Here is a 15,488-nt window from a genome sequence, read left to right on the forward strand (position 1 = left end):
CAGCCTATCCTTTAAACGCGTAAATCATCCTAAACACTTGGAATCGTGCATTGCCAAGAAATCGTGCCGTGCACGCTCCCCCAATGGTTTATCAAGCACTATGTGTCGTCAATCCCCTATCACACCAGACCTGTCTACGCAAAGTCACATGATGAGATTCCCCTTGACCCTCCCTTTCACTCTCTTGGGAGAGAAACCATGGTTAAACATTCACACACTTGCCAGTTCCGGGAAACCAACTCCTCTGCAGCACACTCAGGTCGTTGTTGGTTTCTCTTGTAACTTACGTTATACGCCGTCTGAAGAAGGAATCCGACAATACGGGAGATAATGCTAGACACGGTCCCTTCACCGGAAAGAGTTCCATCTGCGTCTCGCATACTCAGCAACGATATACACTCGCCAACTACAGTGTTTTGGCAGTCGTGCTTTACTAAGATGTTAGGTCGTGGGACATTATCGGACTATACGGTGCAATCAGTCTTCGGGAAAGACTGGGGGGCCCAACATGCGCAGGATGAAATTGACGAATATTGGCAACCAACTAAAATACCGGGCACACACAGCCGCGGTCGACTGTTTCTGTTATGGGCAATGCGCTTACAGACAAAATCTGAGAACACGTCGAATATACGACGCAGGGGTGTTCAGCGACAGCTCCTTCGATTGTTCTATCCCAGTGTGTATGTGGAGAATGGCCGCTCTCTTCTACCCAGTCCTACTCGCATTGCTGAGCCGAGTGTAACTCACCGACTGGAATCGACGACAAAGGAACAACCAAAACGAAAGAAAATCACAACACGGGAGACTGCCAGCGACATCGAGGGTGTCTTACGTGTACGGCATGATGAATACTCGGTCAACGCATGCAATGCCGCGAGTCTTGGCAATGCAGATTTGCGACGGGGAGTGTAAATATTGCAACTTACCAGCACAGCGAACTGAAGAGATTCATACCGTTGCCACAAAAAATTGAGATATAACTGTGCATTTCACAGACATGCGCGAGGTCACATGCTGTCCACCGCAAATACCGTTACTGTGGGATCAGTCACTCGAATCACCACGTCCTTAGCAGCTCCTTTGGAAACTGCGCCTAATTATAATCACGAAGCACAACGGAAGATCACCGTACGATCAAATCAGCAAACAGATCCTGGCATGTGTATTGCACTAGTGATAATGGGAACTAACGTCTGCACGTATTTCTCTGTGCTGGGGGTGTTCGCGAGGCAGTGAAATGAGCCTATGACCGCAGCGTTTGTACCCAATTTCCCTTGCAGAAGATGATGGCAGTACTCAAAATCATTTTGTGGGAAGGCGTACGAACAAAGCTCCACGCTGTATATAGGCAAACAATCAAGGCACATGATATGTGACCGCCCTGAAAGTAACGAGCGTGGATCCTACACACTCGCGAACGAACGAGTAGACGGACGTGTTGCTGGCAACCTTTGGTCACATGCTGAACTCCCATAAATGTTTCAGGGAAGCACACTTGCGTTCCCTCCCCAACAGAAGACCCGGCGCGACAGCTAGAGGTAATCTCTCACATAAAGACGCGGCACGAAACCATGATCGTACAATCATAAACCCGTTTGTTCTGCATTCGTCACAAAAGTGCCACAATGATCAGTAGATACGCTATAATACGTGAGGGAAACGCTATTGAACATCTTGACTTGTCAGTGCGTAACATTTTGTGCTAATGATCATTACTTGCTTCTACAGTACACATGTGGTTAGCAGTTGATGCTGTCGTTCACCAATTAATGCCGCGACATCAGTGTTTCACCACCAAGGACACACGCGACTGACTGACGAAGTAAAACAACTGCTGTAAGAAAAACTCGGCAGCACCACTGCGCCAGCCGCTGCCTAGGGTGGCGCGTCGAGCTATATAATCCTTTTCGCTTACAGGAACAATGCGCACGAGCTGTTTCCGGAACAACACTGATACACCAAGCTCCAGTTGCGTGAGGCTGCGTTGATATCGGTGCAAAGACAATAACGAGGAGGCCACATGCTCACCTGCACTCTACTATACGCCCTTACTGTCGGAATATACGTCTCCTGCATCAAAATATAAAGATTCACACGTGCCGCACACTCAATAAACCACTGGCCACGAGTCAGCTTTCAGGATGCGCTCTTCTGGTACCCATGCACCGGTACGTGCTCTTATAAAGAACAGTTTCCCTACTGTTCGTTGTCAACCTGCTTCCTCGCCGCGTCGTCTCACTCTCGATCATCCCTTTAGCAGTATCAGCTTTACTAGCATATTGTAGCAAAAACACCGGCGCTTACCGGATCTGTCACCTGAGGAAGCGTCACACCCGAACATTCCAGTAAACGCTAGAAAAAGAATCAAGGACACCTGATTCCTCGTTCAACACTCGCATGCGACAACTCATTCTGCACCCCAGCCGCACACCTTACAACCGACAAATTAGCATCCTCGAGACCACACGTCAGAGCCACCATTCCACCCCTAGGGGTGGAGACCCAATGTCGCTTAGTGGCTCATTTAACACCATCGCGAACACAATTCGCTCACGGACATCCACGCTAACAGCTGCCTCACAATCCAGAGTGACCCGCCCATCCAACACTTAATTCTGCACCAACCCCGCCACACACAAATAACCGACTATGGCAACCATATGCAGCGTTTCCATTGCTGTCACCCAAGCGTAGAGCAAAACATGACAACCGTCTCGGCGAGAATCAGCTGCTACGAACTGCTAAGTGCTCATCTACATGGCATAAATTAGACAAATCCGTGCTTGAGGCTTACGAGCTCCTCCTGCAGTGATACACGGTAAGCATATACAGTAGAGTTATATCCCCTCACCGCCCATCGCGGGGCTCCCGAGAGAGAGACGCGTCTTTCCTTGCGTGTGTACGTGACTCACCAGCATGCCACAACTCCTCCCGATCCAGCGAATAACTGGTACGTGACATGCCATATGATCGGGGATGAGACACGCGCTGTGGTCCAGAAAGCCATTCACCGCCGCCACAACCACTGCTGCTGGAACAGCAAATACGCAAACAGCCGCTCCACCATCCCAGCTGAGCTCCCGATCCAACAGAAACTTTTGCAACGCCCGGACGACACACGAATGACCGACGATGGAAACCATTTCCAGCCTGTCCACTGCTCTCACCCACACCCAGCGCAAGTACTGTCAACGGCACCCGACAACGATCAGGTAAGACCAAGGACTATGTGTTCATCTACTTCGCGCGTCTCAGCGGGAGCTGCATAGGAGGCGTACGGTTGGAACCTGCAGTGACACGTGGTAAAATTGTACATAGGACTCATACGCCCTGGCTCCACATCTCGTGGCACCCGGAAGTGTGACTCTCGTTTGCTCTGCGAAACGACGTGATTCGTCGAATTCCATATTTCCGATGCATCCACCTTCTGACTTGCCCGTGATGCTACACATGATGGGGGATGTCACACACAGTCACCTATTGACCCCGTCGGCACCACAGCGAAGACCACTGGTGCAAGCGGATGCGCATCAAGTCACAGAGAGCCAGGCTGGAATCTTACCATTTTCTCCTGCAGTGACGAAGAATAAACACATCCTGTAGACGTATCGCTCCTCACCGCCTACCGCATGGCACCCGAGAGAGCGATGCGTCTTCCCTTGCGTATGTGGGTGATTCATCAGCATGCCGCGTCTCCTCCCGATCCAGCGTCTGACTTCCACGTCATATTGCACACAATGCTGGAGGTCCCACACGCTGCTCCTAGTAACTAATTCGGCATCACCCCAAACAGCATTGGTGCACCATCAGCTGCGCAGACGGTAGATCCTCCCCCGTGACCCCTGTTCCAACAAAAACGCTTGCAACGCAAGATCGACATACGACTAACAGACTGTGGCGGCAATTTGCAGCGAGTCCATTGCTCCCGCTTGTGCTCAAACCTAGCAGCAAACGGCCCGTCATACCTCGGTGACAGTGATCTCATGACAGCAGGTATGCTTTCATCCACTTTTGGAACAAATCACAGTACCTTGGAGTAGAAACTTACGGGATGCGGCTGAAGTCATACACGGTAACAAGAGTAGTACAAGTTCAGCCCCTCGTCACGCATCGTGCGGCCTACAGAGCGAAGTGCTTTTCTCTTGCGTAAATACGCGATTCGTTGGAATTCAACAATCCCTCTAGTTCCGACTGAGTCACGCGTAACACGCCAGTCGCTCGCGGACTCTGGGTACGTCACAAATGCGTGTTTCACATTGGTAAAGCACTGGGTGAGTGTGTGATCCTTTTTTAGACGACCGGTGAATGGCGAAAGGCGCTGGAAACATATGCAAACATATACACCTTCGAGTTGGTAAAGACCAAAAGAGCTTATCGTACTTGCTCAGCCTGAAAGATATTTATTTTGGTGCGTACGCGATCAAATGAAAGAGTACTGTAACCCCGCTTCTGTGACTGTGTCAAGTGAAATCTAAGTATATAAAAAAACGACATTTACAATCAGCACCTTTATGGATGTCTTTATTCACACCCATGCTGCTCCCGCGTGCTGCCGTTTCTTCACACCGAAACCATTTATGCATCATGAGCTACTGGCGAAAAACAACCTTAGCAGCTCCGGCTATACAGAAAGAATCTCGTGCCCTTCTGCACGAGTCGAAACATACAGGTTAACAGAGGAGCATGCGGAACGTTTTTCCATGACCCCCCCTCCCTCTACTCTAGATTTTAAGCAGTCACGCTCAAATAGTGCTGCCTTCGAAAAGAGGGTTCTTATTACGCCTTTCGTAAGAGCCGTTCCAGCGCCATCACGTAGTCTGGTACGAATGACCAAGGATTCTCCTGCATGTCTACGGCCAGGCTAAGCGAACTCGGGTGACAGAAGCACAAGGATAACATCATTTGATTGTGAGAGGAACAAATGCCGAGAATATTGCGGTGTCGACACAGGCAACTTCAGCTTACGTGCGGTTTCTTGTAACAAAAAGGAAGCACCGGCAACAAGCGTCGCTCCAACACACAAACACGTTCAGAGATACGACAGTAATGTTTGAGTGTCACGCATGAAAAAACTAATTTTAGGTTGCGTGTTTGCCACAGAAGTTTCGAGAGCAGGGTTAGCGCAAGGAAGCGGAACTCATGCGTTTAGTATGCCGTTCTACAGGATGAAGCTTAGGAAGAAACGTTGGTCCTCCTGAGCGAATTGCTTATCAAGAGTATGCGCGATTCTGGCAACCAGGGTGCAGCGTCCAATTAATGATTTTGACTGTTCTCTGTCCCGCATGAGACTGCCTCCTCTGGGGTATACACATGTCCATGCAACGAAGGGTTTGCCTTGCAGACTGGAGTGACTGCATCTGCGACTAATGCTGCTCTATAATGTCGCCGAAATGTGAGATGTAACTATCACCCCTTTCACTCGCTTCGACATGTCCTCCTGTGTAACGGGAAGAAGCACAGTCTCAGGAGGCCCATGTGGCATGCTGTTTTAGCCCCGGGAGTCGTGCTTGACACAACGATGTGACTAACAGGTGGGCATCGACTCCAGCTTACCGACTCTCCCTTGTGTCACACCGAATCCAATAATAATGCCACGGGCCTGACCGCGTCGGCAGAATTATTTCTGACGACGCGTGTTAACCACTCTCCAACACCTCCCGTAGACGTGCTAGGCGACTACTCATACAGGGAAGACTTCCTGTCAAAATAGCCGGACAGATTAACGCGCTCCTGTAACACTTACGGCAGTGGTCTCCTGTGCGACGAGGAACACAGAAAACAAGCAGCTCGCTTGTACCAGCTAACGCCGGTGGGAGGGACAGTAGCGGTTTCAAGCAACTGCCAGTGCACTCTCCCAACTGGCGTTGGCGTATGGGGTCCCCGCTCAACGGCTCACCACAGTGGTGGTTTCGCGGCCAGGTCCGTACGGAAACGAGGGAATTGGCAAAAATCAGGAGGCAACAGTGAAACCATACAAGTGAGTCAATGCCACCCCCGAGCCCATCCGTGCGCTACCCTGGGACACTCAGTGAGGGCTAGGAAAAAAGAAGGCCGGACCGTGGAAAAAGACTTCGATGTACACAAGCAAGGAGCTATCTGCCGTATACCGATTAGTCTGTGGCAACGGCAAAACAGAACTCACCGTGGGTGTCTTCTCAGAAAGCGACCCCCGTGTCTGCCCGAGACTCCTGGTTTGCACAGGAGAAGGTCAATAAAGCGTTCGTGCACGCCACGGGCCACAGAATGCGACGATGACCAACTTAACTTGGCAGGTTTCATATGGTCGAACTCTGGGGCGTAGGTCGGTCGTAGGGACGACCACTTACTGCTGCCAGCCTCTGTTGTATGCCCACATAGAGACCGAACGCGTCCATTGTCATTAAATCGACTGCTTGATGATGTCCTGCCTGCCGCCTCTCAGATGCCGCGAGCCAAAGAGAACAGGAGGATACCTCAAATGGCTTATCACTAACTGGAAGCTTTGAAGGCGTCGTGCTCTTCTGTCCAATCCCAGCACTGTCGTGACTTCGGGATGCATGAAGAAACGTTCCAGAGAATCCCCAAGGTGCCTCTAGCAACGGGACAAAGTGCGACGCTCATGGAGACGGAGCAGGGGCTGCTCCAAAGGATTCTGCAAGCGCTCAACCACAATGTTTCTCCCTGACACAGGCATGCTTCCCGTTGTTACAACAGTTACACATCTTTCCATTTCGTCAAGCAGTGCTCCATCGACTGAATCGTCAAGGGTTCGGCTGGTCACGTTGTTTGAGTTGCTACACGTGTGCATGAAGTATTTAGCCGCGTCTCTACCCAGGAGACTGTGCCTCCGCTGAGGGCCGTCGCACAGCGCTCCGGAACTCTCAGCCTTTACGCGGTTGCGCCACTTGAGGTTTACCTTCACTCCGCTTGTTCCCCGGAATGGTGTTTCTCCTCCGCATACTGCTCCCAATACCACCAGATGAAGACCTGCTTAACGCCTTGGCGAAACATACATTTTGGTTCTGAGAATTTCACATCGAAACCGCGTCAAATGTCAGTGACCCTTCTGTAGCTCGTGTATGGTTGGATGCACGCAAGTGTTATTTCAACAACACGGGATGTAACATCGTCGCCTACATAAGAACTACAACAGGTTCACAGGAATCACCCAATCGCGAACTGAAGGTTGCAAGTAATGCGCGACAGTCCAAGGAGTTGAATAGTTCTCTTGCACCAGCCTGGATGCACTCGTGAGTTCAGTGCCAGGCACGCGAACAGCACAAGCACACCTGGAGTAACTCCTTTGCTTATGTTCTTTGTCCCCGACACATGCTTTCAACGTCTCCACCAGAACTCCCATTCATCCGTGGAGCTATGATGTACGCAAGATAAGGAACAGATCCTATTGTAAAACAGCCCAAGCGGACTTGCTGTGCGAATCGCGTCCCGTTCAGAGAGAGCAGCAGGAAAGCCACAACCGTCCGATTTCCTTGACAGTATCGGCTGGACAGCAAGAAAACAGGCAACCGGAAAGCACGTTCTTGGCCAAGCGTTGCCACATACTATCCGTTGCACACTCGCAAGATCATAACGGCGAGCTAAACGCGTCTCTCGTGCAAGCATTTCACCGTTCTCATAGAGGTGCGTCACCAGCACAACAAGAGACTATTCTCTTTTATTTATCTCCGAAGCTGCAGAGAGCAAAGCGTGACTCACTACACCACGTCGCAGCATCCTCAGCTGTCGATCCAAAGCTATTATACGTAACTATTCACTGAAAAGCGAAAATCGCGTCAAAGTCGCGCACTGTGCGTTGCAGTACCAAATTGCTGTCTCTCTTCAGCGTTAGAGTGGCGCATTATCCGGGCGAGACATGGACGCACGCCAACGCAAGTCCACTGGAATTTCGTACCCAGGAAACTACGAACCTGCAACCTTCTTCCTCATGGTCTGGTTACACTGCGTTGCATTCAGAACAGTCGTAAGACACGTACTTGCAGAATCTTCTGCATAGAATGATTCAAATGACAGACGGGATCCTGTGAGGGACAATGTCGCCAGTTAAACGAAGTCTTTCATGACAGGTGCAAGCATTTGTTTCAACGCAAGCGGGTAAATACACAAATAATTGCTTCACGTAGTCCCGTAGGTTCCCTGACACCAAAGGAAGTCCAGCTCGAACCGCATATGGTGTCCGCCTATAGTGACGAAATAGAGTCTCTCTGTTTCAGCGAAAACCTGAATCAGCCGCAGGGTTGAATTCTGTACTGTAATATCGCACTGAGTACCCTGATCTCCACGTTCACGCGGTCCACTGACTACGAGTTACTGCGCGTGAAGTTGTAGCGGAGTCGCTCGCATGAGGCTCAACTCGATCACAGAACAAATCTCCCCAACCGACGTACGGCTGCGAAAACCTGAACCACCAGTAAACGCAGATGGCAACTGCCCAGAACCATGAAGTCTCTGCATTGCATCGAAGGTACGAGCCGTGCACCTGATCTCACCCGTGGCAACACACACGGGCAGCGAGTATGTCATATCACTGTGAACGCAGTTGCAACGCCGCTTGGCAGTTGTCAACGACTCGCCAGTCTAACGACGAAAGACAGGTAGACTGCTTACAACCTGCATGAGCGTGTGTAAAGCAGGTGAGTACATAAACAGATATGGGTGACCGACGCAGATCGACCACACCTGGCAGATAACTCCGCTGCCAGGAGGAAGAGGAGCATGAGGCCCTAAATAGTCTGACGGAACCGACTGTGTAGCTCCACTCTCTTGTGCCAGAACTCACGACAAGAGCTGTGGCGGCTGCTATCGCAAACAGGAACTTACGGTTTGCGTGCAGATAAAACCAAAAGAAGGAATTGATGAGACAACACGCCTCCCACATGGAGGAGAGCTGCAGAGAAATGAATGATACGACAAAAGGGCTGCTCAGGCAGCCACAGCCCCAACGTGAAATGTCTGTTTCTTCTGGCATGCACTGCCACGCTTGAAAAGAGCGGCGGCACCAGATACAGCGAAGCAATGAAACGACTGTACGGCTACCGGACCGGGCCAACAGTTCAGAACGTGCAAGTGACGTTGCCAGTCCGTTCACCGTTTGATACAGGTAGGCGCGCGGGCAGACTGCTAATAAGCTGTTCAATATGCAGCATTCGGACAGATGATAAGCTGTGACCTTCTGCATCACTCGGGCTTTACTGTTCAGCATTTATCGCGGTCGGTGATGCACCGCCACACTGAGACCAAGCCGGCAGGCTGTGAAACACTATTTATGCTGAATTCGCACACCTGGATTTCAATAGGGCGCGTCTGCTCCATCAAGCGAAGGGCTCCCGTCAGCGTCTGTCGTATTGATGCATACCAGGAGCAGCTTTTCACTTGGGCACATCGACGCAGCAAACTGAGCTACGCAGACTGTTGGACACTGGAGCGCTGAGGGGAACGGCCCTTGCAAGGTCAGCGAGGTGACAAATAAAAATTCGACGTACGTTCTGTGTCCAAAACTGAAGCGACAGGAGACACACACAGAGCAAGGATGCCGCTGTCAACATTCAGCAAAGATGCGTGTCCGGAGACTACTGGAACGCTTTCGTACCTAACGGATAGACAAAACTGACGGCAAGCTCTATTAGCGGACCCAGAGCAGAGACCCCGGAAGGAGAGTGAAAAGAGACTGAAATTTTAATCCTAACAATAGAAGGGTATATGAACCTAACAATTTGCCTGTTGAAGAGGAAACCGATAAGTTTTGGTTTTTAAGCAAAAGGTTAAAATTAAACATGAAGCCTCGCATAAAATGACCATCCACTCACTGACGACTTCTTCTGTTATACAAGGAAGCACATGTAATCATCCCATTTGCACATGCTTATCAGCAACAGTTGAGTGGATAGACAAATTCGAGAAGAGCAGACCTCTGGGAGGGCAACGCTTTTGTGCCCAAAAGAGTTCACTTGGCCAACCTCACGAATTGCCAGTCCTGGACACGTAGAGTGCACGATGGCGAGTTACGCGATACACAGGAGGCCTTGAATGATGCCACAAGGTAATGGACCTAGCACTGCTAGTGTTCATGCGAATCCTCATTGGGTTGCATCACTGCGTGATACACGGTCACAACTTCAGATCGTGCATTTGTAGCCGCCTGCTCGTTGTAGACGAGAGGCTGCGCCAGTGTGTCATCATGGATCAGCACGAGTGAAACAATTAACAGCTTTCCTTGCGCCCCCTGACCGCCTAGCCTAAAGGCTCCACCGTTAGTTACAAATTCATGTGTTCACCACCCTGTCAAGAGTCTATGTTGAGCATGTAGCTAAGCGCACATACTGAATTTGAAGCACCTCTCGAGGAGGCGCAACTACAGAAGGGGGTGCAACCTACAGCAGCGGCAACTCTCTGTAGGACACAGCAGACACACACGAAGGAGAACCACATGCCCACCGACTTTGATTATCACTGTTAGTGACAGACGGCTCTCCCCAACTGTAAATTTGACTATGACAACAATCCACTGCCTAAATTGAGCAAGATAGTTCTTGTTGAAGGCCGAGTAATATGCTAGTCTGACTGTAGATGTGCATGCAAATGGTTGTAGCACAACTATTGCTGAAATACTGCGTCTGTGAGCAGACGAATCATGCGATTCATGAGTCAACGCAGGTCGAATGCGCGGCAGCGGAACATACTCGTTTCTGGATAGCATGCAACACCAGCTCGATTCTTGACATGGGCAGCTGAACAGGTACATGTACTCTACTTTGCGAAGGCCCACCAAATGCTGTGACCGCTCAGCCAGCTTTCGCTGGGAATTAATTGAGACCCAATCATAACTGTGCCTTCATGCGCTATCGTCACGGTTCGTTTTTCATTTGCGTCCTCTGAGTATCTTTCGTATCACGAGCCTTTGGATAGAAATTCGCGATCCTGAACTGACTTGATTAAGCTTCACGACGCGCTGTACAGAGACATGCATGTGACAAGGCAGCGCGATGAATCACAGCATCAACTTTCAACGAATAGTACACGTTGGCATTGGCAATCAATCAAGAGGCACCAGGACTAGAACACATGAGTTTCATGGTTTAACCGCTTCCCTCTACGTATTTAAACACCGGCAGTCCTATGTTATACTCAGATTTAACCGCAACGGTACCGGTGACTCAGTCCACACTGACGTGAGCACCTCCAGATCCTCCCGTCATCAGATAGGCCACATTATCCCTTGTCTCCACGGATAGGTGCCACCCTAAAGGCAAGTCGTTCTCAGAACATCGCGGGCGGAAACGTTGGCTGGAGACGGTTCTAGCTTGATGGGAGTTCCGCCAGCTAATGCCACGAGTAAGTCACTTAACGCACTGGATACATCTTTACCTCCCTGCATGTGATGTGCCTGCTGGCCCTCCCTTAGCACTAGACGTAAACAGGACCATAAACAGTGAAATTAATGAACAGAATGCGAGGGGATAAGTGTTACGTTGCTGCTTCAGAGTCAACAAAATGTATGCGTGTTCAGACGCATACGGGGTACCATACGTATCCAACAAGGTTCTATATAGGGACTCACCATCTTTGGATACTGAACCAGACACAAGTAGCCAATGCGTGGTTATGCTAAGCTCGACATCGTAGACTGGTACAGCTTCAACCCATGCACAACTGACTGATGAGGCGTTTTGCGCATCCGCATGCTTCATCTAATTCCCTTCACACCGGACGCACGCAGCCAGCGTCCTGTATCCTTGGACGCCTGACGTGTGTATGGCTGACTTTACACAACATGCTGCTAGCAGGCCCGAGGGTGTACCTTCCCACGAGTGGCTACCGGGCATTCCAGAACATGTTATGCTGCCTCTGCTAACATCCTCACGAGTATCTGATTACAAGAATGCCTTGATTCCAGATGTCCGGAACGAACGGCAACCGAGTCCACAACCCACCCGCGATACTTAAGAAGACCAGTAAGCAGCGTTCAAAGACAGTCTGCCACAAGAGTGGGACATCTTCGTCATGCAAAAGAGCACCAAATCCGCACGAGCAAAGAGTCGCCTTGCCAGTGAAACCGCACAAGAAGCCCTAGGACTCACTGCTAAGTTGGAAATAACGGAACCCAGGGAACCATACCATTTATGGCGTCGAGTGCCGACGCTCACACGGGCGCTTACGTCCTGCTTTGAACTGAGGGCAGAAAGTCAAAGGAATGGCCGGTCGATGTTTGCAGCAAATGTACCAGGTGCGTGTGAGGCAGCACAGTAAGCACTTCAGAAGTTTCTAGCTGTAGCATTCTGCATTTCGCTAGGTAATTGGAGGATGGATCCGTGATTGGACCTACGATGATTCTGCATTGAAATCGAAGAAAAACAAACGCAATCCGACCGGTCTCATGATCTCAGTGCAGAGTCCAGCAAAATCAGACGACCTGTTCCTCGACTGTTCACTGCACATGTCTCTCGCATATTGAAATCGTAAGAAAAGCTCACCTGAAACATAACCAGACTCAGTTAATACGGCGGGGAGGTAGTTTTTCCGTCGCATGATAGACACCACCACTCCGAGAGAAACAAGGGCCATAAGGCCCAGGATCAGGCCCTGTTTCCTGCAACCGAATCACAGGTAAAACACAAGAGAATTCAAATCATCGGTGTAGAAGAGTCAGTGACATTCGCATTCGACGCCGGATCTGCTCTGTTCCGATGCTCCGCTATCCTACGTTTGCAACGCGCATTGTATGCAGATGTCAGGTATGCTTTCGCTTCCACGAGTGGGACCTTTTCGTGGAACCTCTGTGGCCGCTACGTCTCCGAAGCTCTTTTGAAAGGGAGGAAATCTGTGAGGCCAGGTTTGTTGAAACATACTGCTGGTCTGTCTCTCCTCCCTTGGCGTGTCGATTGCCTTGTCGAGAGATGCACGTCTTTTTGGACAGTACAGAGGCTGCTCAAATCTGAACGATTGCCTGTTCGCTAGGAAGAGCTCGATGTGAATGTCAAAAGCAAGATCAGCGTTGCGCAAAATCGTGCAGTTTTCTGGGACTCCGTTCGGCTGCGCGGGACGGTTCGTCCGCCGTTGACCGCTCATGGTCTTGTTTCAATATGCTCGACTTACGTTTGACGAGCGCGGATGCTCGCGGTGGCCGCGTCTCCTCTCATCCACGATGAACGTCGCCCTCTCAAGCCCGGAAATAACCGAAACCGTGTGAATCGTTTGCTGAACGTCGCCCACTTCTGATCATGCTGGGGCGTGTGTGTCCGCCTCTCATTAGCATCCTTCGCCACATCCATCCCTTCGCCAGCGAATCGAGGCGACTCGTTCGCCATAGGTGCACCGGGGTCACCAGCTCCATTCAGGAGAGCGTCTCCCGTTGGGGGAGCCGCAGGCGCAATGTTGACCCCACCTGCGTGGATAGACAGGAAAGGCAAACACAACGTGTATTTTCAGGCAGGAGTTGATACCAGAGAGACCTCCCAGGGGTCAAAAATAAGAGACATGTGCGGCGCGAACCTGGTGAGGGCACGATCGGCAGCAGACGGGAATATTGAGTGGTCAGTCGAAACACGGAAAAGGTCTAAACCTGCCGTGGACGCAGCATCGACTATCGGACCCGTCGATTCTCTCCAACGCCTGATAGCATGTTCCTAATTGTTTCCCCCGGTGCAGCACGCGCAGACGTGATGTTGATTGAGCAAGCCCAAGTGTCAAAGAGCAGCACTCAGTCTCGTCCGCCTGTCAGGCCTGGGTGTTGTTCGCCAGATGGTAAGACTCATGATTGTTCTAAATGCAGAAACGCCGTGAAGCTGCAGCCACAGCACATGTCGGTAGTTGCCGTGGCAACGATCGCTCCCAGTGAGCGCGTGGTGACTAACCTGCGTTGTGCGGCTCCGTAGCTGAGCCCTGGTCTGTCAGTGAGTAGGAAGCCGCCACCATGTCAGTGTGGTGCGCATTGCCTGCAGGCTCAAGTGAGGCCGACGAAGGCCCAGACGAGGTACCACGTGCACGATCGTCAGACGCGACATTGTACGAGGTCCTTGTAGCAGTTGTGGTGTCGCCTTGTGTCGTGAAAGTGTGGAACGGATCCCCGCCCAGCGCAGACCTTTCCGGATCTGCATGGATGGCAGGGTAGGCTACAGGCGCCTCCTGAAGGGTGCCCCCTCCAGGGTGCAACCCGTCTGCCTTGAAGGCATCGTTTTGCCCCACTTTCCGTTGACTATCTGGATAGGAAGGCCTGCCTTTCTCACGATTCGCATATGCGAGGGAAAAGATTTCTTCTTCTCCGTCGTAGGAAGGCTGGGCGGTTACGTCGTCGTCGGCGTAAGAGACGAAGCTATCATCTTCGAAAATGCTGTTGTCACTAATAGGGGGAGGAAGGGGATCCGCGGACTCACACTCAGTAGCGAACGGAAAGAGGAACACGACGAAGAGCATGTATACGGGGGCGACAAGCAGAAGGGCGGCGACGCCCCTTCTGGCGTGAACAGAGGCACCAAGGAACGACGAGACCTGAGCGGGCTGAGCCCGCTGCGCCGAGGGGTTGCCCTCCTCGACAAAAATGCGGTTGCTCTCTAAGTGCATTTTCGAGTGAAATGCATGGAAACTTGCCCGGCAGCTTTGACGTTCCATTTATTTTTTGACGGGCCTGGCCCGGCAGGGCCCCTCCGTGACGAGGGGCCTGCACTGTTCCTGAGGGGGCGGAAAAGGAGACCTAGATGGAGGACTAAAGAAACAAGCGGAAACAAACGACTAAAAGCAGCGCAGACTTTCATTGAAAAAACTTCTTTGAGGCTATTCAGCCCCGTCGGGACAAGAAAAAGCATGAGTCAGCGTAACCTGGGTCGAAATGATGGACGACCTGCAAACGACGTTGCGAGACCGGGGAGAAATTCAAACACTGCCTACCCTTCGGGCCATTTTCGAATTGTACAGGAGGCCCGAGGAAAAAAACGACGTGTGTCGATTTCTGCCCCGATTCTTTGGTGGATCACGAGCCAGTGTTGAGTCGGTCATTTGAAGGCGCCCGATTCTCGCGCGGTTTGGAAATGAACAGGAGCGTTTGCGCAAAGCGACGGCAGGGGTCGCCGTGTTGCATTCGTTTCAAACGCAGGAGGCCGAGTCGATAAAATGTTGAATCGAACGAGTGAAGCATCCCTTACCGGAGAGAAGTAAACACACGGCGTTGAGGGCTAAGAAATTGACGCGCGCAACCACGCGTTTCATTGCGAGGGCTACAGAAACAGGGAAAAGGCTGCTATAGTAGGGAGCGCTCGGCTGTGACGGGATGCCTGGCAGTTCCCTGTTTAACAAGGCGCAACTCGCACAACCTACCTGTGCAGGCCTTCAACCAACAACGTTGCTCGGTTGCTGCAGAAATTCGCACCATTGTCCACAGATCCTCAGCTTTTCTGCAAATACATGAGCATATCAACTCGATACAGTCCCCCCATCGAGCAGCTGGGGTAAGAGACAGCCTCTTTCTTTGAGGCTGGCGGAACAGACAGCGCAGTGAG

General features: G+C 51.2%; 1 protein-coding gene across 1 annotated transcript; it reads right to left on the reverse strand.

The window, feature by feature from the left end:
• Positions 1-509: 509 nt before the first annotated feature.
• On the reverse strand, positions 510-15,409 carry TGME49_299000 (hypothetical protein). The gene is made up of 7 exons (XM_018782356.1): positions 13,851-15,409; positions 13,093-13,381; positions 12,471-12,586; positions 12,115-12,168; positions 6,146-10,389; positions 2,032-5,758; positions 510-1,341 (listed from the first exon to the last, which is right to left on the reverse strand). Exons 1-4 carry the CDS (start codon positions 14,602-14,604, stop codon positions 12,152-12,154), a joined length of 1,176 nt encoding a protein of 391 aa, XP_018638093.1. The 5' UTR covers positions 14,605-15,409; the 3' UTR covers positions 510-1,341; positions 2,032-5,758; positions 6,146-10,389; positions 12,115-12,151.
• Positions 15,410-15,488: the final 79 nt, after the last annotated feature.

This window comes from Toxoplasma gondii, chromosome III, assembly GCF_000006565.2.
Source record: "Toxoplasma gondii ME49 chromosome III, whole genome shotgun sequence".
Taxonomy (NCBI): domain Eukaryota; phylum Apicomplexa; class Conoidasida; order Eucoccidiorida; family Sarcocystidae; genus Toxoplasma; species Toxoplasma gondii.